The sequence below is a fragment of the Macrobrachium nipponense genome, chromosome 4 (genome assembly GCF_015104395.2).
Source record: "Macrobrachium nipponense isolate FS-2020 chromosome 4, ASM1510439v2, whole genome shotgun sequence".
Lineage (NCBI taxonomy): Eukaryota > Metazoa > Arthropoda > Malacostraca > Decapoda > Palaemonidae > Macrobrachium > Macrobrachium nipponense.
In genome coordinates, this window is record NC_061100.1 from 115,473,704 (window position 1) to 115,500,189 (window position 26,486).

Sequence of the window (26,486 nt, forward strand, 5' to 3'; positions counted from 1 at the left end):
GAGACGCAAAAGATCTCACCCAAGTTAAAAGACTTTTTAACTGATTCTAGTGTAGGAATGAGCGAGGACAATACAAGTCTTGCTCTTGGGGTATCATTCAAAAGGATCTATGTTGACATATTAGACAGATTTCTCTCTGAGATGGATAATAGATTCACTCATAATATGCCACTGATATGGATGCACTTGACTGTAATTCTAATGACTTTTTAAATAAGAAACTGTCTACAAAAATACAGTTTTATAAGGGTATACACATAGATGAAATCCTTCTAAATGCCCAAATTCCTGTAGTAAAGAGTCTCTCTCTAACTAAGGCCCTGTCCACACGGTCGAGCTTTGGTCGACGAACTTTGTCCGATGTGTCGTCAGAAGCGTAGAAACAGCGAGAAAAGTTAGAACTTTGCCGCGGTTTCTCCGCTTCTGACGTCACATTGAACAAAGTTCGTCGAGCAAAGCTCGGCCGTGTGGATGGGGCCTAAGAATGAAAAGCTTAAGAATTTTTTTGAATTGTATGACGAACTCAAACCAATTGAATGTGCCTGCTCAGAAATTCTTAAGATTGTTAAAATTCTCATCACCCTTTCAGTAACTACTGCCAGCAGTGAACGGCTGTTTTCGTTGCATAGTTTAGTGAAAACGTATCTACGAACTACCATGAAAATGAGCGTTTGAATGACTTACTTCTCATGGCCTCAGAAAAGGAGCTTGTTAAACATCTTAACTATGACATACTGGTTAATAATTTTGCAAAATTGAGATCAAGGAGGCATCCGCTAATGCAGTAGATATTTGAAAAGCGTGAAGCGCGTGTTTATTTTGAAATTTCCTAAGATGAACCTTTTTAAAATTATTTACCATTTTATCTCTACACATTTTCCCAAGCTGAAGGTCTTCCTGTCCACATCAACTTTTCTTGTTTTCCTGAATAACCCTTGTGTAGGTAGTGAGCTATTTAATGCAACATGTTAAATTGCAGATATTCTAGGGCCAATACCGTAATTTATAACTTGATTTGTTTAGAAATTTCCACAACCTATTCATCTTCAGTTATTATATCAAAATTGGATGTACAGCATTTTTTAAGGAATAAGAATCTTGAAATTTCCTTGACTAGTGGCATCAAATTGCTGCTATTTTGTTATTTCTAAAAATTTTCTCGAGGGGCCTTAAAGGTCCCCCCCGCCCCCCCAGCTGGTAAGACTCGCTTCGCTTGCCACTCCCCCCCCCCCCCCTTTTCAGGAGGGGCTCTCACACACCACACACACACCCGCCAAGGAAAAATGAACTGACGCCCGTGAAAGAACGGTCGTTAACGGTTAGAATTTTTTTCCGTTTCCTTGCCATAAAGATTTGAATGTAGTTATTTTAAGTGACTAAGAATTTTAGAATTTTGTCTGAGGCAGTTTGATAATGCTTCACATCGTCTACCATCGAAACAAAAAATAGAAATTGATCGTTTTTAAGACGTTTTACTTACAGTAAAGGCAAAAGTCACTTAAATGGACAAGAGATTGAAATGAAGAATGGTAAGATTGAACGGCGTGGATAGCAATATTGTTAAAAGTACACATTTGGTATTTTACGAAGAGGAAGTCTCGTATAATAATAACACCGAAGAACAACTGTCTTGACGTACAAGATCTAAGTTCATCTCCTCGACTGGCCCGCTGGGGTATAGTGGTTAGTGTCGTGGTATACCACTCAGATGTCGCGAGTTCGCGTCTCTTCTAGGGCGACGAAAAATCACTCGCTTTGTATCATGATCGGTTACTGCTGCTGTGTGGGGTCTACGGTGGGATGCTGGAACCAACATCCTTTGGAAGCTTGAATGTCAAGTCAATGGCCCCTGTGTTCTTGCTCCGTGTGAATAGGTTGCATCTACTGAGATAATAATAATAATAATAATAATAATAATAATAATAATAATAATAATAATAATAATAATAATAATGATGATGTCGCAATACCATGGGACACCAGAGTTGAAGAGAAAGAGAGGGAAAAAAATGGATAAGTATCAAGATCTGAAAATAGAAATAAGAAGGATATGGGATATGCCAGTGGAAATCGTACCCATAATCATAGGAGCACTAGGCACGATCCCAAGATCCCTGAAAAGGAATCTAGAAAAACTAGAGGCTGAAGTAGCTCCAGGAATCATGCAGAAGAGTGTGATCCTAGAAACGGCACACATAGTAAGAAAAGTGATGGACTCCTAAGGAGGCAGGATGCAACCCGGAACCCCACACTATAAATACCACCCAGTCGAATTGGAGGACTGTGATAGAGCCAAAAAAAAAAAAAAAAAAATAATGATATAAAATTCAGTTATCTGAGAAGTTAGGGGTGCTTTCAAATGATAGCAGCGTTGGCAGGAAATAACGAAAGGAAGTCTTACGAAATGAAGAATTTGGGAAATGTTTGTGGGGAGGGAAACTCTCCACAAATGTAGAGAAAGTGGAAAATTTGGGGAGATTTTTCAGGTGAATCAGTTGAATGGAAGAGGAAAATATGCAACATGAGCTTTCCAGAATGAACGGCATGAAGGACCCGAGACTGGCAGAAGCTGGGATGTGTGGGGTCAAGTTTCCAGGTGCCCGGAGAAGAAAAATGCGAAGGTTTAAGTTGCGGGAAAGGATTCTGTAAACGCGGACATAAGGCGAAGATGCTCTCGCCATTTTAGCTTTAGTGAAAGGGTCAACTTTCAGGCATGGGATTTCGAGGGGTTCTGTTGAGACAATGGGCCATGTGTGTTTGCCTCTATAAAGGCTTTCACTGTCATAAAAACGCAAATTCTAACTGTGCACTCTGCTCTTATCTCATTCTCTTCTCTCTCTCTCTCTCTCTCTCTCGTCAATAACCATGGTAACTGTCGTCGTCTATCTCATTAAGAAATGATAAATGATAGGAAATAAATGTATTTGAATTGTGAAATAAATTTATCTGAATTGCTCATGATATTGAATTCTTACCACCGTAGGAAGACGCAGACTATAATGGGTTAATGAAAGGAAAGTTTTAACTGTTGGGGGTCTTATATTCTGAAGACGTGAGCATGCGCGCTAGGTTAAGCTTAATGTTTTCAAGTGCAGGTCTCTGAATTAGATGAAATACTTGTGGATATTTTTTTGATACATTATTCCGAAGTATCAGGCAGAAAACAGGGATGGCTGCTCTCTCTCTCTCTCTCTCTCCTCTCTCTCTCTCCTCTCTCTCTCTCTCTCTCGTAAACTATCTAGTTTCAATGTTCAATGCTTGTAGTGTATGGTTACTCACCCAGGCTCATCCGTGATGACTGTAAAGCAGACCAAGTTTATTTTCGAATATCGTCCTTTTGATTCTTTCGTGTCAAAAATGAAAAATGTTAGCCCGAAAATTATATATGCAAACAGAAGAGATAACTCAATTTGGGTGTGGAAGCCTACAAGGCCTTATGAATATTAATAGCCGGGTTTCACAGGGAAATAATGTTTTTCTCTCTTTCATTTTCATTAATATGTCTTCTCTAAATAGATGTCGTTTATTGATTCATGATAATATTAGCTGTTAGTGAAACGATTGGTGTCATTAGGAGTGATCGTGCTTATAAATTATCTTCTGTGTGTCTTTACAAATCGATGTTTACTTTTTCGTTTGATTTCATATTAACATAAATTTCTTGAAAATAAAAAGATAATTACTGGTAGTTTCTTGAAATGACCTTACATACAGTTTTGTGGAATAATTGAATGTATTTAATTGTGCATGCTTCTGAAATGTAGTTTCCTTCGGTTTTAATAAAAAATAAGATTTCCTCTTTCTCATTTTATTACATGTTCTGGTTAGTCAATACAGACTTAAAAAGTTATTCGCAATGTAGTAATTTGTTCATATTATAATGTTTATTGATGATCCTTAAATAGAATTTTTTGTGATTAGATTCCTAGCATAGAAATGTAAGTACTTGATGGTCTGTATAATGTACTGATCTATTCTCTGCTATACTCAGTATTCTGTGTTCTTCTCTAAACTGGATTTTTGTAGCTCTGACCTTTGAAGAAGAATTGTCCTGTGATGAGTGGATTGGATGCTGTGTGTGGATTGGTCGAGTATTTTCCATTCATAATTATGTCCTAGCTTGACCTGACAGGCTGGGAAAAGGTGTTTGAAGGGATATTTCAGAATCAGAGCAGTATTGACATATTAAAGTTTAAGAGTGTGTGAGCTAAATACTGAAGCCGAAAAGCATTATATCGGGAAGTGTGTTTGCGTTTGTGTGTAGACTTCTTAAGGCGAATCTTTTTCAAATCGTTTATAGTTGTAGAATATTGTCACTCGAAAGCAGTAAAAATGTTTGCATGCATACGAAAGAGATGTGGTAAAGTAAATATCAGCTGTAGAAATATTTCCATGAAAATAAATATGTTAGGATTCTTAATATGGCAAATGCAGTGTGTGGTCAGTAAACCAGATTTTACCTGTCAGATTTTGACTTTAAAAGAAAGATACGATTTTATTTTACAACAAGAACGAATGAGGCTAGAGGGGTGAAAGGGATTTTCCTTTCAAATAACGTTTGAGCGTTTCGAAGATGTGTGTGTATGCATGGCGCAGTATGGTCTGAATAGGTTTGTTTTGCGGCGAGAGGGATTTGAAAGAGCTGAGTCAGTTTTGTAGACACCCCATATGAATGAGACGGTACTATTATGTAGAGATCAACTGCGGTTCACCTGGCGTCCTGTACAACGGATGGCTCGATGGCTCGCGCACAACATTTGGTGCCATTATCACCTTTCGATGTAACGACAACATGAAGTACGAGGGACATAAAGATCAGCGCACGACTTGTCAGCAGAATGGTACCTGGTCACATCCCCTTCCTAAGTGCTTCGGTATGTATGGCTGAGGAAGAGTGCGAAAATGCCTTCTTTCCCTCTTCGTCTCTCCGTCATTCTCACTTTTTTCTTTGCCCTCTTCTTGCCTGGGACTGTGATGCCTTCGACTGATGATGCTGTCCTTATTTTCCTCTCACTTTGTGGTGTTGTCCTTCTATCACTTGGCCCATTTTTGCATGCTTTTCTGGATATCTTTGCTTGCGAATCTTGCATCATGAATGTTATTGTCACGGTCGGACAGCCTGTGCTAGTTACCTCATGAAAGGACGACGATTTGGTAAGCCTAAACCACATGGTGCTGTATTATTTCGAAACGCAACTATTGCGTTACATACTGATGGGTTCAGTGGGAGGGACAAATAAATGAGCCGAAATGTTGGATTTTATTAGCAGAATGACTTACTTCACAAAGCTATAAATATGTATTTAAATGAGTAGATTCCATCATTGGCTAGACTTGTACGGCAATGTTAGGCACACAAATGTCCATACAACCTTGTTGATGTGCCTATTTTTATACCCTATGTTTTAAGGCCTTGCATCTCCCCTTCTGGAACCTGCCGTACCCCCGGCCTCCTCAATCTTTCTGTATCTTTTCCTGCCCCTGTCTGGTTTGTAACTCTTATATATTTGTACATCTATACTTGGATTCATGGAAACAGAGCCGAATTCTCAGTTTTTGGTGTTATTTTGGATCAAAACCCTTTTCATACTTTTACCGTTGTTTTCTAATTTTGTTAGTGTTTGCAAATTTGACTTTGTTTCTTTCTTGATTCTTTCCGTAACAGCCTTACTTTCTGCCACGAGCCTTTATTATTTCACTGTAATGCCAGAGATGTTTAGACTGGAAACTTCATTATACCCCACAACGCCTGTTTCTTTTAAATTTCTTTGTCCAAGTCTCTGAGACTTATTCCTTCCACTTAATGCTTTGGATGACACTTTGAACATGCCAAGTTGATCGGTTCACTCACTTTTTCCATGATATCACGGGAAAGGATCATTGCTTCGTTAGCAAGAAATTTGTGCAACGTGTATTGCTTAGGTCTTTACCTCAAGGATAGAGACAAAACATGCTCTCTCATGTTAAAAATATTTTTTATTTTTCCCTAAATATTTTGTGAGAGTCCCTTTTCACGATTGTTCACTTATTGGATTAGTGATCTTAGTCATCTCGGGACTAATTATGTTGATATTGCTTCCTCCTTAGGTAAGAAAAAAAATTAATATAGAACATTGCCACTCCACAGATAAACGTCTTTTGTGTTCTGAATGTAAATCTCAGCGCCGTGTACAGCTTGCTTTCCTGAAGGTGCATTCATCTGCTTTTGCTTTCTCAGCTCGATTTCCTTTAACACTTTCAATGCTCCTGATAAGACTACTTCTCTTGTCCCCCAGTCCCGTCTAACAGTAGTTTCCGCCCATATTAACTCCCAGGAACCTCTTTGAAGACCTCTCAGAACTTCCGGATTAAATTGTATTGTTCTGAATTCCTTTATTGACTTCGCCGGTAAACTAGCTACAGCCACTTGATTTCTTAATCCCCAAGTCCAGCATCAACACATTTTCCCGGTTCGTTTGTTACTGGTCTATCTACAATCATTCTAAATTCAACTGTAATGTCCCCATGCATCTCAATAGTTAGCTCTCTTCTTTCTCATTCCGTGACCCAAGATTTACTGCTGAGTTTCCCCATAGCTACGGAATAAAGATGAAGATGGATCATCGACACCTTTCATGATGCCTAACAGATAGAAAACGAGGCTTCGCAGGGGTATGCAGATGGATTTCCAGCAAAAGACTTTGGTGTTGACCTGTCAGTCCTTTTTCTGGTTCAGTTCATCTTGAAACCTGAGAGTCAGGGTCTCTCAAATACTTTGGCATTCAACACAACTCACCCCGCCTTCCTCCCCTCCCCTCCTCAGGGACCAACATTGCTCCACATTCACCGTGCTAATATTATGGGTTTGGTGGCTTCACCAAAAGTTGGTACCTGCTTTTATTTTCCCTCGTATTCTTCTGAGAGTTTTATTTTACCGACATAAAAAGAAACATTTGTTTACACATCCAGTTGTTTTCAAAGTAGATCATTGACATTACACCGTTTATTTCACAGGCTCAAAAGTTATAGGAAAGATATTAAATTCTGTGCAGGTTTTAGGATTACAAATAGGTCTTTTATTTCTTTCGGAAACAGAAATATCAAAACGATAGAGAAACACGTTTATCAGGCTGGGTTTTGGTAAATGAATTACTTACTCTGCCTGATTGGGTATAATTGTGTAGGTAGGTAGGTGCAGTGGGTCCTGAGTAGGTGAAGGTGTGGAACTCCGTAAAATTACCTCGACTTACTTTGTGGTTATGGTATTTTGCTTGACTCATAGGAGGACACTCTGCTGGTAGGCTTAACAAGTAGCAGATGTAAAGCTATGTATGTCCCAGCAATTACGAAGTGACCAACACAGGATATCTTTCATATATATTTGCATGCAATTTTGAACTTGTCACTTCCTTCGTCAAAGGTAAGAGAGAATGTTTTCTGTATCCGCTTACCATTTGCTCCCCCCAAAAAACAACAAAGGTCTGAGGGAAGTGGGGTTATGTCCGCAGAAATCAACTGTGGCCACCCAGGTCATCTGTCAAACGGTTGGCTGGAGAACTACGAGCAAGGGACAGCCTTGGGCTCATCCATAATCTTCCGGTGCTACCCCAACATGACCATAGAAGGCGACCAGTCCACCGTGTGCCAAGCCGATGGCACTTGGAGCAAACCACCGCCCATGTGTTTGGGTGAGTTACCCCTGCCAACCCCATTCACTCCCGTCTCTTCTCTCAGTCCCCCCTACAAAACAAAATGGTGATTTCTTTCTCTGAGCCCCCTGATTCCTCATGAAGTCTTGCTTCTTCAATTTTATTATAATAGCTAATTATAGAGGAAGGAAATGGTAACAGGAGATCAGTGAGGTAGAGAGGGATATTTGCAACTGACTCTGCATTACAGTTATCGATATCTTTGCCGGGAATGCCTCCTCAGATAATCCTCAGTGAACATTGCTCAAGTTCCTGAATACTGCAGCTTTTCAATTTAGGAAAATTACACCCGCAAAACTTGGTAAAAGGGGATTAACAAATGTCAGTAGTTAATAGAAATGTTATGACTTAGTAACTTAATGGCGGAAATGAATGACGTTTCTATTGTAATATATAGGAAGTAGAAATATTTTTTTCCTTCATATAGGCAGGATGACACATAAAAGGACTTCAGTAATCATGAGGTGGGATTTTAAGGCCTTGCTGACTTACGATCTTGCTGTAGATATATTATCCTTTTTTATTTTATTTATTTATTTATTTATTTATTTATTTGGAGTTCTTCATGCAATGTGGCTTACAATTATTCTCCAATAACGCACCATTTTAGTGAATGATTGCACCAGTAACTTTAAGGATTTTTCCATTTTTCTTTCAAGTCTTAAGTCACTTTAAAAATCAATGATAACTTTTCATTTTTTTCTTCATGCTGCAATTGTTTTTGCACTTATTTTTCATGGCGTTATTAATGAAATCATTTGCATTTTCATACAGTTCGTCCTTTCTTTTTCTCTTATATTTTAATTACTTTTTTTACAATCAAAAGTGTATTTTACCTTTACGTCACTGAAGAACTGATCAGAAAATAAGAGCCACCTTCTTCCCTAATAAAGATAAGAATAATATATATATATATATATATATATAATATATATATATATATATATATATATATATATATATATATATATATATATATATATAATATATAGATAGATATATATATATATATATATATATATATATATAACTATTAAGAATTGCATATAATTCATTGGTTTCAAGAAAGAAAAAAATTGAATCCTTTTATCGAAGGTTTATGAAATTCGTCCATATCTTTCAAACTGATGGAGCAGTAAGTTGATTTTATTCTAACAGAAGTAAAATGATTCACTTAATGTTCACAAAAATCAACTTTCTGTCCCTAAAAACCTGCATTTTAAAAGAAGAATTGTTTCCAGAGGTTTTGATCAAAATCAGTCTACCTTAAAATAAATTTAGATATTGTACATCTTATTTAAGGGAAGAAAATTGCTTTAATTGTCGTAAAAAATGTACAGCTCCATAAAGGATTTTAGAGCCTTTCAGTTGTACCAACACCCGTTTTAGATTTTTTTTTATCAAAAACGTTATGTTGTTTTCAGAAATGCTTAGTTCTCGGCTGTACTTTTGACATTTGCATTATGGATATTGTGTGTCCCCCCCCCTCCCCACAACTCCATCGTTAGTCCAGATCAGTGTAGTTCTCCCCCCCCCCCCACCCCGCCCCCCTTACCAGAAGCCATGACTGAATGCTGTACATAAGTCACAACCAGATCCCCAATATCATGTCCACTCGAATGCTGTCAATGTTTTCAGGAATTGCGCACATCTTCCAGAGAATATTATTCCCTCACATTCTCTTTTTGATATGTCCCTTACGTACCATTTTATTATTATATATTTGATGCAGTGTTTCTCTTAATATAATTTAATGGTTTATTCTCTTTTTTTTATAAATAATTACCTACTGTGGAGTTTTTTCAGAATGGCTTCTTTTTTATTCAATAATTTTTCAGCTGTAGATTTTGTCATTTGGGTGATACAAATGATTTTTATCTCTCTACCTATTTGTCTGTCTATTAAGCACACACACACACACACACACACACACACACACACACATATATATTATATCTATATATATATATAGATATATATATATATATATATATATATGTTACCGTTAATGTCCACATTTCAGTGAATCTGCAGATTACCTAGTTAATGCCTAAATTAACTGCATCTTTTAGTTAATGTAGGTAAATTGAAATGGTTTGTGTACTTCAGCTAGTTAATGCGTAAAGTAACTAGAGAATTTTTATATTAATTAATATTCACTCGGTAAAGCTTAAATCTAACTTCAATACACAAAAATTTCCCACTAAACCTTAACTAGTTAATGACGAAATATAAGGGATCATATGTTGTTGCAGTTAAAATGAATACCAAAAATCAATTTTACTAATTAAGAGTTTCTACTTAAAATATAAGGATAAAATAGAAGAGTTAAATTTATTTTTCTAATTATAATTTTATAACCAAGAGTCAAGGATACAATTAAGGAGATCATTTATTTTTGCAGTTAAAATGAATTTAGCCAATAAATTTTACTGGTTAAAACTTTCTATTTAATAGTCAAGGATACAATATAAGAAATCATTTGTTATTGCAGCCAAGCGACTGGTGGCACTTAAGAGTTACACAGTATGTTATTTTTACGACACAAGCACACATTCGAGTCACGCATTTTGATCTACATTCACATTTCTGGAACCCTTTGGCATTCCTTCTAGATTTAGAATTTTCAGCTTGTCTTACGGGTATTTCATCTTCTGGGACGTCTTCTTTGTCAATAAATTTTTCGTTGCAGATACTGAACTGTGATCGGCTATATAGATAGCTGTTTAAGAATTCCACTTTTTGTTTCTAATCTATAAAACCCATCATCGGTTTTGATTCCGATTACATATACGGCAAAGTCATTTTTGACCATATCCTTCATCCTCGCCCTGAGGTTTTCCACATATATGAACCATCATATTACATCCTGAGCACTTGTGAGTACCAGTAGTTTGCTGTGAATATACAATGCACATTAATTCTTCATTTAACTTTTGATGTTCTATTTCCGGTTCTCTATCAGTTTGATGATAATTTTCTGGTATATCCTGGGAATCAAACACCACATGAAGATTTTCTTCGTTGCTAACGTCTTGAAGAATTTCCAGAGATATGCACGATGACAATAGTCCGTACTCGTAGGGACTTCTTTGTAAACCGCTGTGAAAAGCCTTGTTCTTCATAAATTGCACAAATCGCGCTCCTTCACTCCACTTATTGGTATCATTGTCGGTCATCCATGTTGCCAACATATTCTCAATGTCCTGATTTGCCCTTTCAACGCTTCCTTGACTCTGACTATGTCCGGGCTTACCGTGAACTATTTTCAATTCGGGCCACATAGATTTCAGGTTTTCTATTTTGGCATTACTGAATTCACGTCCATTGTCGCATTGTAAAATCATAGGTGCTCCTAGTCAAAGAAAGATATCCAGTATGTTATACGCTACTTCTTCTGCTCGCTTTGAAGCGAGTGGTTTCAGCACAACCAATTTGGTAAGGTGATCCTGGTACGCCAAAAGATATTTGTAATTCCCATCTGGCTTTGACTGGAAATCAATGGGGTCAACTTGACATCTACTGTTAAATGAGAAAAAAGTCATCGACTTCACTACTATTCCCTTTTTTCACTTTTTTATTTTTTTTCACATGAATCACATAAATTCAAAAAAAACCTTGATTTGAAACTGAGTTATGTTGTTTTATCGCTTACTTAGTTTTCTTATCATCCTGTCTACCTCCGTGACCAATTGAAACATGACTGGAGTACATTATGTCAAATAGTTCATCAGTAGGAACATAAAGCTTCACCGTTTCATTTTCAATAGTAAGAGGTTTGATTCATTTTTCAGTTCCTTGAATAGAAAGCGCATCATACCGCTTCACAAGTCTGTAGTCGTGGGAGGATTCCTCCTTAGCTGTAGATTTGATACGTTTAACTTTAACATCTACTATCAGAGTAAGATATTTTTCTTTTGATATCGATGCACAGTGTGATTTTGCATCTTCCTTCAGCAAAATACTGTAGAATTTTTTTTTTTATTATTACCCTGTGCTGACATCCTCGCTTACAGGAGCAACGTCGACATTAATGTGGGCCTATAATGGAAAGAGAATGAATTTGCACTGGAGGCTTGCTATGTTTATTTTTCTTACATTAACAGTCCTCTACCAGTTACTATCAACACCAGCTGGTTAAAGTTTAAAATACCCTTTTCCTTCGAACTCTTGCGACATGATCCAGTTATTGTTGATGTTAAGTAGGTAATGTTGACATTAACGAGTTTTGAACATTAACGGTAACATATATTATATATTATATATATATATATATTATATATATATATATATATATGTGTGTGTGTGTGTGTGTGTGTGTGTATATATATATATATATATATATATATATATATATATATATATATATATATATATATATTGTAGTGATAACCTATGACTTTTCTGCACTGCACTTTTCTTTTAATTATTTTTCAGATTTTCCCTCTGTTCATTTACTCAGTTGGAATTACGTCAAAAATTGATAAAAAAAAAATTCATAAAAACGAGTTATGAGGGACTTGGAAAAATATTCATCGTCCATTCAAAATTCCCATAATAATGATCTCCAGCATTTTTCCTCCTCCTCCCTTGGCGAAAGATTTCCCTCACCGCTGGAGTGAGCCTATGCAACTTTATGAAAAAGGTTGTCAGATTAATTCATTCTTGATTTAATCCCCTCCCCACCTGTGTGCAGCTCCGTGTATCGTCCCAAGCATCGAATACGGAGTCATAAAGAACAAGACACGAACGGGTGCTCAGGTTCCTCACGGGACCGTCATAGACGTCCAGTGCAATGAAAAGTACGAATTGACCTACAGCCTGGCGCCCTCCATTTGTTACAACGGCACCTGGACCCATTATCCCAGATGCCAGGCTGGTAAGTTCTGCGTGCGCGAGCTTGTGTGTATGCCTATGTTCGTTTGTTCATAGTTGTAAGACGCCACCCCAAATTAACAAATTGTAAATGAGCATACGCTTGAAATGTCAGGAAATGTAATTACAATTCTTCATCGTATATTTGTTTTTTCTTTATCGCGTTTTTGAGCTGTGATGCTAACTTGTGTCATTTAAATATTAGCTAACGAGAAGTTAAAATTTAAACTATATTTTCACTTCGGGAGTAGATAAATAAATCATCTTCATTCTTTCGCTTGAAAAATAGTCTTTTCTCCCTGCACTTCTCAAAGTTTCTAATACTCTGCTGCACATCATTTTAATGGATACTTATAGATCAGCGAATTTACTCTCTGTCTCACACTTGGGCCCGAAGTTAGATTACGTTATCGTTTCCTTTCAAATTTGTGAACGCAGCCCGTTGCAAGAAACTTCCTAGGCGTCCTCGCCATGGAATGGTCATAGCGCCCAGGACAGACCACGGCATGAGAGCCAGGTACAGATGCAAAGACGGATACAAACTGGAAGGTCCGACGACCACCGAATGTGAATATGGAAACTGGACCGGAACGACGCCTAAGTGCAGAGAAGGTGGGTCTATTGAGGTCTGGTTGATCGACTGGCTTTTGAACTATTAGGTGCCAAGTAATAAAAGTGATCGACTTTGGACATGAAGGTTTTCGCAAAAGGACATTGCCACCTTCTCTTTGATTACTTTCCAGACCAAGTAGAATACAACTGCTATAGAAGAGAAATATTTTTCTCAAGTTTTTTTCTCTGTATATCCAAATGTGGTCATCTCTGTGTTATTCTCTGAGAAGATTGTTTTGCCGCCTGGTATTTCCTAGAGCTGTTACCTCCTAATCCATTCCGTTGTTGCCAAAAAAACTTCTCTCTCCTTATTCATGCTTTCAAATTGCTTTCTCTTTCCAACTTTTTCAGTGTATTGTCCGTTTCCGGGAGAGCTTCCAAATGGACGTGTTTTACTTGTGGGGAATATGGGCATGTATGACTATCGTCATACGTGAAGAGGGTGAGTTTGATATATATTAATACATTCATTGAAAGTAAAGATTAGTTATATTAACTGATAAGAGTTGAGACGCTGAAGTCTTGCAACTCGTTCAGTGTTAGATAATAGTTTGAAATATATTCCAGTTAGATAATATGAAAATAACATTCTGTTTCCCCATTCGAACAATTCTGTCAGTATCTAACACCTTGTATCTTTTGGAAATTGATATATAAGGTAACATTCAACTTCAATTTATGAGTTTAAGTCAATGATTAGAAATAATTATACCTCAGTCAAAAACTTTTTCTAATTTTCTTTGATTAGTTATTCCTTTTTATAACTCTTCCCTAGTTAAAAATTGTAGACTTGAAATTGTCAACTAATATGGACCTTTATCAACTAATTATGTGCAGTCTTTGACCACTCGTCTCGTTTGTTCACCTTTGGACTTTAATTCCTTTCAATATACAACCTCCTTTAACTATTCGTGTGGACTAACGCCAGTAGTAAATCTTCTCGTTTAGGTCCGCAACAATCGCCAGATTAGATTCGCCTGCAATAAAGGTTTCTTGATTGTTTCTGGACCACCTGGCGCCACCTGTGTTGCTGGCAGATGGAGTCCGAATGAGTTACCAAGGTAACTGATTTCATATTCTTCAAAGTCCTAGGGATGAATATTGATTTTCAAGAGCTCTGCAGGACTATGTAACAAAGTGTTGTAAGACAGCAACGAGAGAGAGAGAGGAGAGAGAGAGAGAGAGAGAGAGAGAGAGAGAGTAGAGAGTTCTAGGACCTTATGTTTACTGACTTAATCTTCACTGCAATCGGATGTGAAATATTAGTAGCTATAAAAATTGTTATAGTAATGTCATTGCGCCTGTTTAGATCATTTCTGTTTTCTGTTGTTAGGTGTGAACCAGACCTCCATCCTAGAATCCACTGGATAAAGAGATCTGTGAACATCTCTGAATATGAAGAAGGAATAAACCAAACGACGCTGGAGTACCCGTTGCCCATCAGCAGTAACAGCAGCAGTATCAGTATCAGTAGTAGTATTAGTAGTAGTAGTAGCAGTAGCAGTAGTAGTGGTGGTAGCGGTGCTGTGGAAGACGTGACTGAAGACCTAGGAGAACATGGCTCCCCTGGTACTGAGGACACTGATGGTGACGACGAGGAGGAAGATGAAATGGCAGAAGCGGTGGCTGAAGAAAAAGACGAAACACTGACTGATGAGGAACTCGAGGATGAAATCATCAACGAAAACGAGAGGCCCATCGGTTGGTCTATGATTCCTTCCTCTACCACAAGCACAAGAACCACTGCAACTGTTGGTACTGCCAGTTCACAAACCCTGAAGCCCGAAGCTACATCTTTTATTTCCCAGTCCCTGCATATCCGTAAGATTCTACCACCCACTGATTCGTCTTCGACTTCCTCGCATTCTTCTTCTTCTCCTTCTTCGCCCTTCCATTCTTCTTCTCCTTCTTCGCCCTTCCATTCTTCTTCTTCTTCTTCTTCTCCGCCCCCTCCTCCTGCATTGCATTCCTCTGATGCCGTAACTGAAGACCACAGTACATCAGCACCCATTGCGGAGATTCCTCCCGATTTGCGTCATCCTGTGGACAGGGGACGTCATGATCACCTCTCGAATGCAAATAAGAACGCCCTCAATCTTAGCAAGAGACTGAGAGGACCGCTTGTTGATTTCTACCGACTCCTTCGTATAGAAAATAGTCCCCATGAATTTGAAAAGTCGGGAAGATGGCCTTCATTGAAAAGGGTACCAAGAAATGCCATTGACGAAAAGAAGAAAGAGAAAAAGGATAAAAAGCACAAAAGGAGAAACAAGTGGAAAAAGAAGGGAAAGAATGGTGTGTATACCGTAACTCAGCAATTTTTTCTACATTTCCAGATATTAGGTTGTTTGCAGCATATTTTGCGCATATAGTACTAGTTAAGTAACAACGGAACATTAGTATGTTCACAACGAAACAAGACCAAACATGCCAGGTAGAAGGATAATTTATTTTTCATTTGGTTTTTCACAAATTTGAGGATGCAGAAATGCCTAGGTCTAATTCATTTTTCCTCCACTTCCAGTACCCCATTGCTCCGACATCCCCATAGAACAGTACCTACGAGTTGAGGTCCTCAGACCTGGTCGGGACGACAACTACACTTACTCCGCGGGAGCCCGAGTGAAAGTGACCTGCCTCCATGGATACGGCCTCAACATTGGCAACAGAACGGCGAAATGCGCCAAGGGTAAATGGAAGCCCATGAAACCAGAATGCATCACACGTAAGTCTGATAACTTTATTCTAATATTCTCTGCCGTAAAACATGCCTTCCCAGTCAATATGAGAAGGTGGTGTATAGAAGTGATGTGGGATGCAAGGCTGTGTCCCTCAAAACGTAGTGTTACATGAGTGCTGCTGCTGCTGCCGCTGCTATTGCTGCCGCTGCTGCTGCTGCTTCTTTGTCTTGGATGTTAGGATTATGGTCCAAAAAGTTGTCGTCATCTCGTAACTGGAGAAGCCCCCTTAAGTAAAAGGATAAGCACCAGCAGAACAATAGTTATTTTGACTTTGAGTTTAGCCGTTAAAAGTATCAGTGAATTGTGAAAGCTGCGTTGTTTTAGAGATGAGAAAATCAGCTATTAGCCAAAATCAGCTATTAGCCATTTGGTCATCACTTTTTATTTTTCCTAATAAAATTCAAATAGGTAAGTATTGGATTTATTTTTTCGTGGAGTACACTATGATAGGCATTATATCTTGCGAGGATAGGGAGTCATGGTGTTTATCTTGCCATAGTTCTGTTATTTCATTGACAGCGCAGTAGGAGAAAAGCGTCATGTTCTTGATGTATAATATAACTAAAGTTTTGTAGATCAGCTTTGAGCGAGTACGAGCAAAGAACAAAAAGTTTAACAAATGCTGTGCTGAGCATATGAGACTGTTATTTGTAAATATATCAAAAGTCATGCTGCCAACCTGTGTCCCTTCCTTGCTTCTCTCCTCTTCTCCCAAACATGCAGCTTGAATCCAGCCATACCCACTGGACAGATTGACCAAAACCTTCCTATTGTGCATCATGCGAGCCAGCGTGAGGTGGGCTGGGATTCTAAATAGTACTTGATATTCATTTCTCATTCGTGTTTCCTTTTTTCCTAAGTAGGGACGTGTTGTCGTAAGCTGTCCTCTTGTTCTGTTGGGGTCAGTGTAGAGGGACACTTAGGAATCCTTTCTTTACAGTTCATTCACCTTTTGGGATGAATTCCTGCAATTCGATTGAAAAGTTTGACTTGTCCCGAAAGATAGTTTGACCTAAATAAAGTATTAATGTTCAGTTTATTTTCACACTGATAAATAAAAAAAACTTTCCTTAGATAATGGTAAACGACTCTCTTGAATTTCGCCTCATAATAGAAAGACAACAAAGAAAAATACCGTCACAATTCCTACATGATCAACATCATTTATTTGTTTTTACGGTAGAGTAAGTATGAAGAGAAAAATGGTTCCAGGAGACGTAGACATCAAAAGAAGGCGTACTTGAACAATCTGTCAAATTACTTCTTTGGTAACTCTAGTGAACTGTTGGTAAAATCCACTTAGGGATAAGGGACCTAAATGTCACAAAGGGGTTCAACTCTGAAATTTCCTCAGTAACTTTCATTGAAGAGTCGGTATTAACCGCAGTGACATGCTTGATCTTATACGCTACGTATCATGTTGGTCAGAAATGCAATGTCATGGGACGTAAAAGTAAAACTCGAGTTGTAGCAGAACTAAATGAAGTCTTAACATTTTATTCTGAATTTCTTTGTCCAGTAAGGCTTGTTTATAGCAAAAAAGACTCTTAAATTTATTACTTAAGCATAGTTACCCTAAACCGGATTGGGCCAGTTCTCTTTATTGCGATTCAAAATTCAAAATGATTCTCATGGTTATGAATTCATCCACGATACATTTATTCCTTACCATCCGTGATCTCATCTGTGCATGACGACCCTCAAGCCCACCCTGTCATTTTTTGTGACCCTTTTCATCCATGGCTTTGGTTGTAGCGTAATGCCCCCCCTCCCTCTTCACCTGGTGGGTGCTGGTTATAAATTATGCCCCTCTCCATCCGATGGGCCCTGGTGAACAGTGCCCTGTTCGGTACCTGAAGCTTCCCATGGCCAGTTCGAATTCAACGGAGCTCCTATAGCCGAGAAAGCTATCGTTAGTCATGGCGAAGTGGTCAAGTTCTCCTGTCAAAGTGGGTACAACGTCCTTGGCTCTGAGACTATGAGATGCTGGTACGGAGCCTGGGCAGTCACTGGCAAGAATCCGGAATGCCAACCAGGTGAGTAAAAAAACCATCAAGGAGCTGGGTAATGTTGGAAGGCATCATCGAAAAGTGAAGTATGAAGGACCTTTTGGTCAAATTAGGAGGCCCACGTAGACACTGAAATTATCAGCTTTTAGAGGCTATATTCAGATATACATCAACAAAGATTGACAAGAACTTTGATATTTTAAGTCTTATAGTCTGTTACATAAATTAATAATGAAATTAATGTAACTTTGTTGACTGAAGCTATCACAGTCTAAAATTTATATCTTTATTATATTTTCTGTTATTAATTGTTTGGTAAGAGACCAGTGATGCGAATGGTTTCCTTTTTTGTTAACTGGAAGAGTGGCGTTGGGGTATAAAGAAAATGTTCCAGTAGGGGACCGACAAAATTTCCTTTATTTAAAATGATGGCTTACTAAACTGATGCTCCTCCCCGTAACGTTTGCTTGCAATTTGATTGTAACTAAAGAAAAAAAGATCATTGAAGTACAGCGAAAATATGCTCAAAATTTTCATTCCAGGAATTCAAGTCAGTTGAAAGCCATAACAAAAAACAAAGAAAATGGGTCTCTTTGCACAGCAAAAATAGACTGTAATAAATTATTTCAAAGATGTTTCCCGTCTGGAAAGCTCACTCTTCGATCAAAGACTTCCATACATTATCCAAAGGGTTTCAGGTCTTTAGTGATGAGAAAAATAGTGTCTTGGCTCGATGTTAGTTGGAAGCCAGATGTTGTAGACCTAAATAGAGTTGTGGCACTGATGCTGGCACCCGAGAAGAGTGGGTTGTTTATTGTCCATAGTGACTGAGGTGTCACATAGTAAACTGCTTGTTAAGATTATGGTGTACTTGTGAGAGTAAGAGACATTTTCACGAAAGAGTGTTTGGAAAGAATATTATAGTGAGGAATAAATATGATCATATGTTTTCTTTTACTTGAATGGAATTATATAATAAAACTTACTGGCGGGATAGCGTGGACATTTATAAACATTTGCTGTTTGTGAAAGACTGTGTGGACGGAGGCAAAAGGAATCTCGTTGTCTGTGCACCGGAGTACTAGGAGAAAAAAAATAACGAGCTCTTTAGAATTCTCGACGCCAAAAAAATGTTTTGTTCCTTGCCATGTCTGTACCCGTATCTTAGCTGTACTCTTGGCATGGAGGGGATGCTTTGTGACACATTTTCGTGTGTTCCAGCAATGTCGTGTTAGTGTTGGTAACTGTACCCCATTTTTGACTTAGTTCCCGCATCTTCCTGACCATTCCCTGAGCATCCTTTCGAAAGCCCCTTAACTTTCCCTTGCACACACACTGCCCTTTTGCTTTTGCTTGTAGTAGCATGCGATGAATTTCCACTGAAATAAGAAACCACTTTTTTTTACAAGGGGTGGTTACATAGCACTGTCTAAAATAGTAATATCCATATATCGGTTATAAATTCAATTTTTTGTACATTAATTTTACTATGTATGCAAACATTTCCTTTGTATAGGTATTGTTTACTTAGCCAGAGAGTATCTCTTATCAGAGCAGTATTTTCTTAGACCTAGTTTGTATTTTCATAGGCATTCTAAGTCTTAGACACGTTGCAATTTTCTTAGCACCCTTTTCAAAATAGCTGCAGATGTTATGTTTCCGCAGACTGGCAAATTATTTAATCAGCCCAATAGTGCATTCATAAGATGCTGTGTGACGGATTTAATATTAAGGAAATCAGAAAAGTTAGAGTACAGGAGATTCAAGTGAGTTCCTTGGTAATATAATTAGTCAGTAGTCACAGATACTCAAAACAGTGAAAGGGGTTAGAGTACAGATTTCATAGATTAAATTGAAATTATAAGGTTACAGGAGTCACTGAAGTTCACGAATTTCCCTCTCATACTTTCAGTAGGTTGGGAATTAATTGTGATGGTAAAACAAATCCAGATGAAAATGTTATCACTGTCGCATCTGTTGTTCAAACCACCAGATCCTTGTGTATTGCCTGAATTGAATCACGGTAAGTATACGTTTGGCTACAAGAAAGGTCTGACGATCATTCATGGAGCTAAGGTGGATTACACGTGTGACGAAGGATGGTTCCTCAACGTGACCGAAGTCTCCTGCTACTTGGGCGTCCTCAGACCTGCGCCCCCAGCTTGCGTTGTCCCTGGTCAAGCCACCGACATCATTAACAACAGCGAACCAGCGCCGGTCAAACGAGGAGGAAGCAACGGTAAGATTTTTTTTTTTTTTCTTCATAAGGTCTACTCAGGAAGAAATAACCTGCCAAACAATTATTCATACAAGGAAGTGCAGATGATTAATTATCAACGCAACTTCATTGGAAAAGCTCTGTTTGATGTCGAGCTTCAAAGGGCAACCCGTCCCGATGATAGTAAATCACTAACCAAGGCAAATAATAAATTACTCAGAGCCCGAGTCTGTAAAATACACGTCATGTCATTAAAACATGCTGCGAAGTGACAGATGTTATTTCAGTACAAAGAAAATTACCTTAATATTATAGTATTAAATAAATGTTGCGCTTCGTTGTGCTGCTTTTCAAAGGTAAGCCAAATTTTCAGCATGATGGTCAAGTCACGTTTCGGGTCCTCCTGTGTGGTTGGTTTCAATTCAGCTGTCGTCGATGTGCCAAGAGCAACGTCATGAAACTCAAGTATACTTTGTACTACATTATTTACGATTTCTCATGTGTGGTCCCAACAACAAACATTAGTCCCCGTAAGGGGCTAGTGCCGTCAGTGCACCGGCATTACTTAAGGTTCTTTTCAGAGTGCCTTCGGCCCCTAGCCACAACCCCCTTTCATTCATTTTACTGTACGTCCTTTCATATTCTTTTCTTCCATCTTACTCACCACCCTCTTCTAACATTTGATTCAGAGTGCAACTGCGAGGTTTTCCTCCTGTTACACCTTTCAAAGCTTTTACTGTCAATTTCCGTTACAGCGCTGAATGTCCTTGTAAGTCCTATAGTCAACAGCCAATGAGGAGCGTCGTAAGGGACTGGCCTAGACATCAAATGCACGGTTGACGTGAATCTACTATAGTGTTTGACCTTTGGTATAAATTCTATATTCAATTCAATTCAACAAACACTAGTAAGAGTACAAAGTTTTTTTTTACTTTACGATAAGAGCAATAAGTTAGCGACTGAAATGGCCTCGAGGGGACAAATGAGCTTGCGTGTTGCAAAGAAATTATTATTACTGTAATCATTTTGTAGAACCTTAACTTTATGACTGGAGGTAAAGAGTGGCAGTCTAAAAGCCTACTACTGTACTATATGCATCATGCCTAAGTTTATTTGTGAATTATCCCCACATTAATTAAGGGGTCAGTTGCCTGATGCGCTTTCTCCACTGCCTTCTATCGAAGGCATCATCCTCCACCAACATCAGACATGGTTTATTGTTTGGCAAAGGGGTTTTTACCACCGCATGCCCTTGCTGCCATCAACCACAGTTATTGGCGGTGGGCCTCGCCTTTGACTAAAAAGTCCACCTGCAAGACAGCAGTTTCCACAGTTATTGGCAGTGAGCCTACCCTTTGACTAAAATGTCCACCTGCCAGACAGCAGTTTCCACAATTATTGATGGTGGGCCTAGCCTTTGACTAAAAAGTCCACCTGCAAGACAGCAGTTTCCACAATTATTGATGGTGAGCTAAGCCTTTGACTAAAAAATCCACCTGCAAGACAGCAGTTTCCACAGTTATTGGCGGTGAGCCTAGCCTTTCACTAAAATGTCCACCTGCAAGACAGCAGTTTTTTCCTACAATTATTGCGGCGGTGAGGCCTAAGCCTTTTGAACTAAAAGTTCAACCTGCAAGACAGCAGTTTCCACATTATTGGCGGTGAGCCTAGCCTTTGACTAAAAAGTTCACCTGCAAGACAGCAGTTTCCACAATTATTGGCTGTGAGCCTACCCTTTGACTCTTTGACTAAAAGTAAGACTGCAAGGCAGCAGCTGTCCTTTTAGTCGCCTTTTACGACACGTAGAACCTACGGTGGTAGTTACACCCCTACCCAGGGTATTGGCGTGGGCCTCGCCTTTGACATAAAAGTCCACCTGCAGAACAGCAGTTTTCCACAATTAGTGCGTTGAGCCTAGCCTTTGACACCAAAAAAAAAAAAAAAAAAAATAAAAGTAATACTGCAATGCGCAGCTTCCTTTTAGTCGCCTTTTACGACACGTGAACCTACGGTGGTAGTTACACCCCTACCACAGGGTCTACCAGGCTCCTATGATCGGGAAAGACAAATTGGTTACTGTAACCGCAGTCTGCATAGCTAGTTTAATATCGGTAAGTAAAGAGGGGAGCCATATTAGGTTATGAGGGAACAGTTCCTGGGCACACCCATTTTGAAAAGGTTCTGTTTTCTCCATATTTATTCGTCTTCGCTACCGTTCTCCCAAGCTGCGGGAGGACCTAAGATACGGCAATTTAAAGTAAATTTGTGGAGGAAAAATGATTTTCAAATTAAAAATACTTGCATAGAAGCGGGAAGCACAAGAATCAGTCTTGTACATTTATTTTATTACAACCAGTGGCATCTGTCTTCTTAGTACAGTACAAGAGCCTCTTGGATGCATGGCTACACAAATCAGGTTTTTTTAGGAGGAGACGAAGTGTTTTGGGGATATTGTATGGCGGACCAGTAGTGACCCATCATGGTGAAATGAATTTGGCTGCCTCAGTTTGTGAATGGCTTGTTGCTTTATGAGTTTGTATTCTGTGCTGACTTTCTGCATATATATATATATATATATATATATATATATATATATATATATATATGTATGTATGTATGTATATAAATGTATGTATATATATACATATAGTATATACATATATATGTATATGTACACATATGTATGTATGCATATATATATATATACATATATATATATATATATATGTATATATAATATATGTATACATATATATATATATATATATATATATATATATATATATTTGTGTCTGAGTCTGTGTGTAATTGGTATTATGCTTATAACATTGTTCTGTCATTGTGCAGCGCTGTCTGGAAAATATTGCCCTTTGCTTACTTGTTTTCATTACGTTTAAATAAAAATGACACGATAACAAAGAATTAGAGATAAGACTATAAAAATGCAAAAGAAATGTCTAATCATGACATTCAGTTTAAAAAAAAAAATTCTCTGATCCTCGTGTAAGGACATCATGACCTGGTATTTATGATCTTTATTGGATCTTCTCTCGTTAATGTTTTTACTGACAAAGTATCACATTTTATATATAAATGAAATTCTTGTATGTAATTCTCAAAATGCTGTGTATTGCAATAAGGGTATTTGCCATTTTTTTTATGTTAATTTTTGTCTGCGCATGATAGTCTGTGCTTTTTGAAACTGGCCGTAAATGGCATAAAAGCTTTTGTATCTGTCTGCATAACGTGAATATGCGTATGTATGTATGTACGTAAGTCGCTTGTGCATACGATGTGACAAGAAGGCTTATGCCGGGAGTATACCAATATGTAAAGTAATACTTCAAAATTTGGGAAAACATCTAAAATATTTTTAAAGAAAGGAATTTAGAAGATCTAAAGGAACTCAAGAATCATCTATAATCGCACGCACAAGTGCGCGTGCAAAACACAAACTCACAAAAACATGCATATATGTGTGTGTTTGTTTGTGGTTGTGTGCGCGTGCGTGTGATTTTCATTCTTTGGACACGAGAAAATGTAATGCCACACGTTATGTAACTCAATTTTTGAACACATACAGTCTGCAGGTTGGGGAGAAATTTGTGAATGCAGAAGAGATGCACATTACACATAAAGCACAAACCTCTTGTCATCGTTGGTGTTTCAGTTTGTGTGTATTGACAGCTTATGTGTATATGTGTGCGTGTGTTTGTGTGAAAGGAGGACAATGAGAAAATTCATCAGTTTACTTTGTCTCTTAATAAATTCCAAATCCTCAGATTTGTCTGTAACCTTTTCCTTGTATAGATCTCCTGAACAGCTCTCACCATAATATACCTGTTCTAGTATTCCTACTTTTATTGAACTTCCTTTCATGGTGAAATTGATTTAAACATTTTTTTTTTACCCCCACCTCTAATATCTTTTATATTATCTTAGAGATTTCCCCACAATTTTGAATAAATAACTCGCCAATTTGTTCAACCCAGCTCTGATATTTGATCGAAAAGAACGAAATGTCATTTATTCTCGTTGACATCCTGTCCACATCTACCAGTGGCCATTATAGGGATTAGAGCACAAGCATGCGTGTGTTCCTCCGTTAGTAGTTTCTTGCCTCTGTCCAGTGATGACGTCAAAGCTCGCACGCTTTAGTAAGTGTCCCAAATAGATGCACCTCCTCCTTACCCCCCCTGAGAGCATTGCCTCCCTCCTATACCCCCTCCAGCATCCTATAACGACGGTGACTTGACTCCAGGAGGAGATATTACTATCGTCGACCATTCTCTTCACAAGAAGCCCTGCCGTCCTCCGACTCCCGTGCCCGGAGCCACCATATTCAAGAACGGACACACCCTGGCCGAAGGAGAAGGGGATGAAACGTGAGTGCACTCTCTCTCTCCTCTCTCTCTCTCTCTCTCTCTCTCTCTCTCTCTCATTTTTCCAACTGAGGTCAATGTTCAGTGATTAACAGACATTGAAGGCCGCGAAACATGAGAAGTTAGTTCAGTGCAGTGCATGGATAAATTTGCAATTAACGAATGACAGAGAGCTTAATGTCGGAAGAGGGGCCTTTTCAAGAAATGAAAATAGAATCTGAATAGAGCATTTTGATTGGAGAGCCATCTAAGTAAGCCAAAAAAAAAAGGGGGGGGGGTTAGGCTGTACGATTTGGTTGTCAGAAAAGACGAAAACTGGCTTCAAATGCCATTCACCCCAAGAGTCCTCAAGGGTGAATGATTAAGAAGTTCATTGAGGCCGAGAACAGCTGAAGTAATCATTACCAACTTGTAAAAGTCCTTTGGTTAGATACTTTTGAATATTTCGAGAAAATATATCCGTTTGTTTAGGTCTGTGTGTTTTCATATGTCTGTATTTATGTTGATATATCTATCTATCTATTTATCAGTGTACGATAGTTCTGTATACTACCATAAATGACGTAAAATTCGCAATTTCTGTGAACTATTTTATCAAGACAAAAAACTTCTTCCGTTCCTGTTCACCTCAGATTCCCTGACGGCACGAAAGTCGTGTTCAGTTGCAGCACGAACAACATTGGCGAAAAGAACACCTGGGACATGAAATGCGTCGATGGCAACTGGGAGGGACTGAGGTTTCCCAATTCCTGCGGGGCTGACGGTGCTGACGAGGAAGAGAATTTCGGAAACAGGACCTGTCTGTGGAGGAAAACCGAGCCCAATGTCGTGACCTTTTACAACGACCAAGAGATCACTGAGGAGATGGTCGAGTTCGAACCCGGAGCGCAGCTGGTGAGTGGAGCAATCTCATTGACATTTGCTGGAGGCTCGAAAAGAACTAAAACATAATAGTATTGGTCTTTTCGCTTATCTTGCAGAATAAATAAATTTGAGAACAATAATGATCTCATTTTGACCACGAACTGAGTGATATCCATAATTAAAAGAACAAAAAAATTTTCTGGTGATAGTTTCCGTGACAGTGCCTAGGTACAGTTAAATATGTTTATATATATATATATATATTATATTATATATATATATATATATATAGATATAATATATTTATATTGGTTTATATGGTTGTATGTATATATATCATATATATATATATATATATAATATAATATATATGTTAAATATGTCTAATATATATCTATATATATATATAATATATATATATATATATTAATATATATAATGTTTATATATCTATATATATTATATATATAATATATATATATATATGTTTATATGGTAGGTATGTATGTATAATAATATATACATATATAATATGTATATTTATTTTGATTAGATTAAGATATATATATTCTGTATAATTAATGTATATGTAAAGACTTTGTATATAATACGTACACACGCACATACACGTTTAAATGTATTTACGGAATTTACAATGGGCAACTCACTTTTGGATTTGATCGTGTTCTGAATTACATTATTACAATTGTACTTGTGAGGTATATTTAGAAGGGCTGAAATTACATTCAGTTACATTCAAGAAAGAGCGTTTCACATACGCTTTGTATGTTCATAGAAAAATGGTCACATCGAATTCATCTCTTCAATTTGTTGGAAGCATTTCAGTCATTTTATTCTGGGGTTTTCTTAAATCTGCATACATAAGAAAAAAAGATAACTCTTCATTCATCTCAGTCATATTCATTCAGGTCTCACGCTGCGTAGACATAGGAAAATACGCTTTGGTGGGAGATACCCACCGAAGATGCGTTCGATCGGACGTTCTGGAGTGGAGGGAAAGCCCGTCTGCTTTGGATTGAATCAAGAGAATGATACTCATGTAAGGATCCAGTTTGATGATTGCATTATTACAATTG

General features: G+C 38.0%; 1 protein-coding gene across 1 annotated transcript in view; it reads left to right on the top strand.

Annotated features, from left to right (window-relative positions):
* LOC135211489 (uncharacterized) overlaps window positions 1–26,486 on the top strand; it is a 995,645-nt gene that overhangs the window by 855,824 nt on the left and 113,335 nt on the right. Inside the window, 13 exon segments of the mRNA XM_064244795.1 lie at window positions 4,695–4,874; window positions 12,385–12,567; window positions 13,002–13,175; window positions 13,527–13,601; window positions 13,604–13,617; window positions 14,124–14,236; window positions 14,509–15,470; window positions 15,700–15,900; window positions 17,755–17,952; window positions 19,919–20,164; window positions 24,375–24,528; window positions 25,158–25,419; window positions 26,319–26,378. Coding sequence (XP_064100865.1) covers window positions 4,695–4,874; window positions 12,385–12,567; window positions 13,002–13,175; window positions 13,527–13,601; window positions 13,604–13,617; window positions 14,124–14,236; window positions 14,509–15,470; window positions 15,700–15,900; window positions 17,755–17,952; window positions 19,919–20,164; window positions 24,375–24,528; window positions 25,158–25,419; window positions 26,319–26,378 — 2,822 coding nt within the window.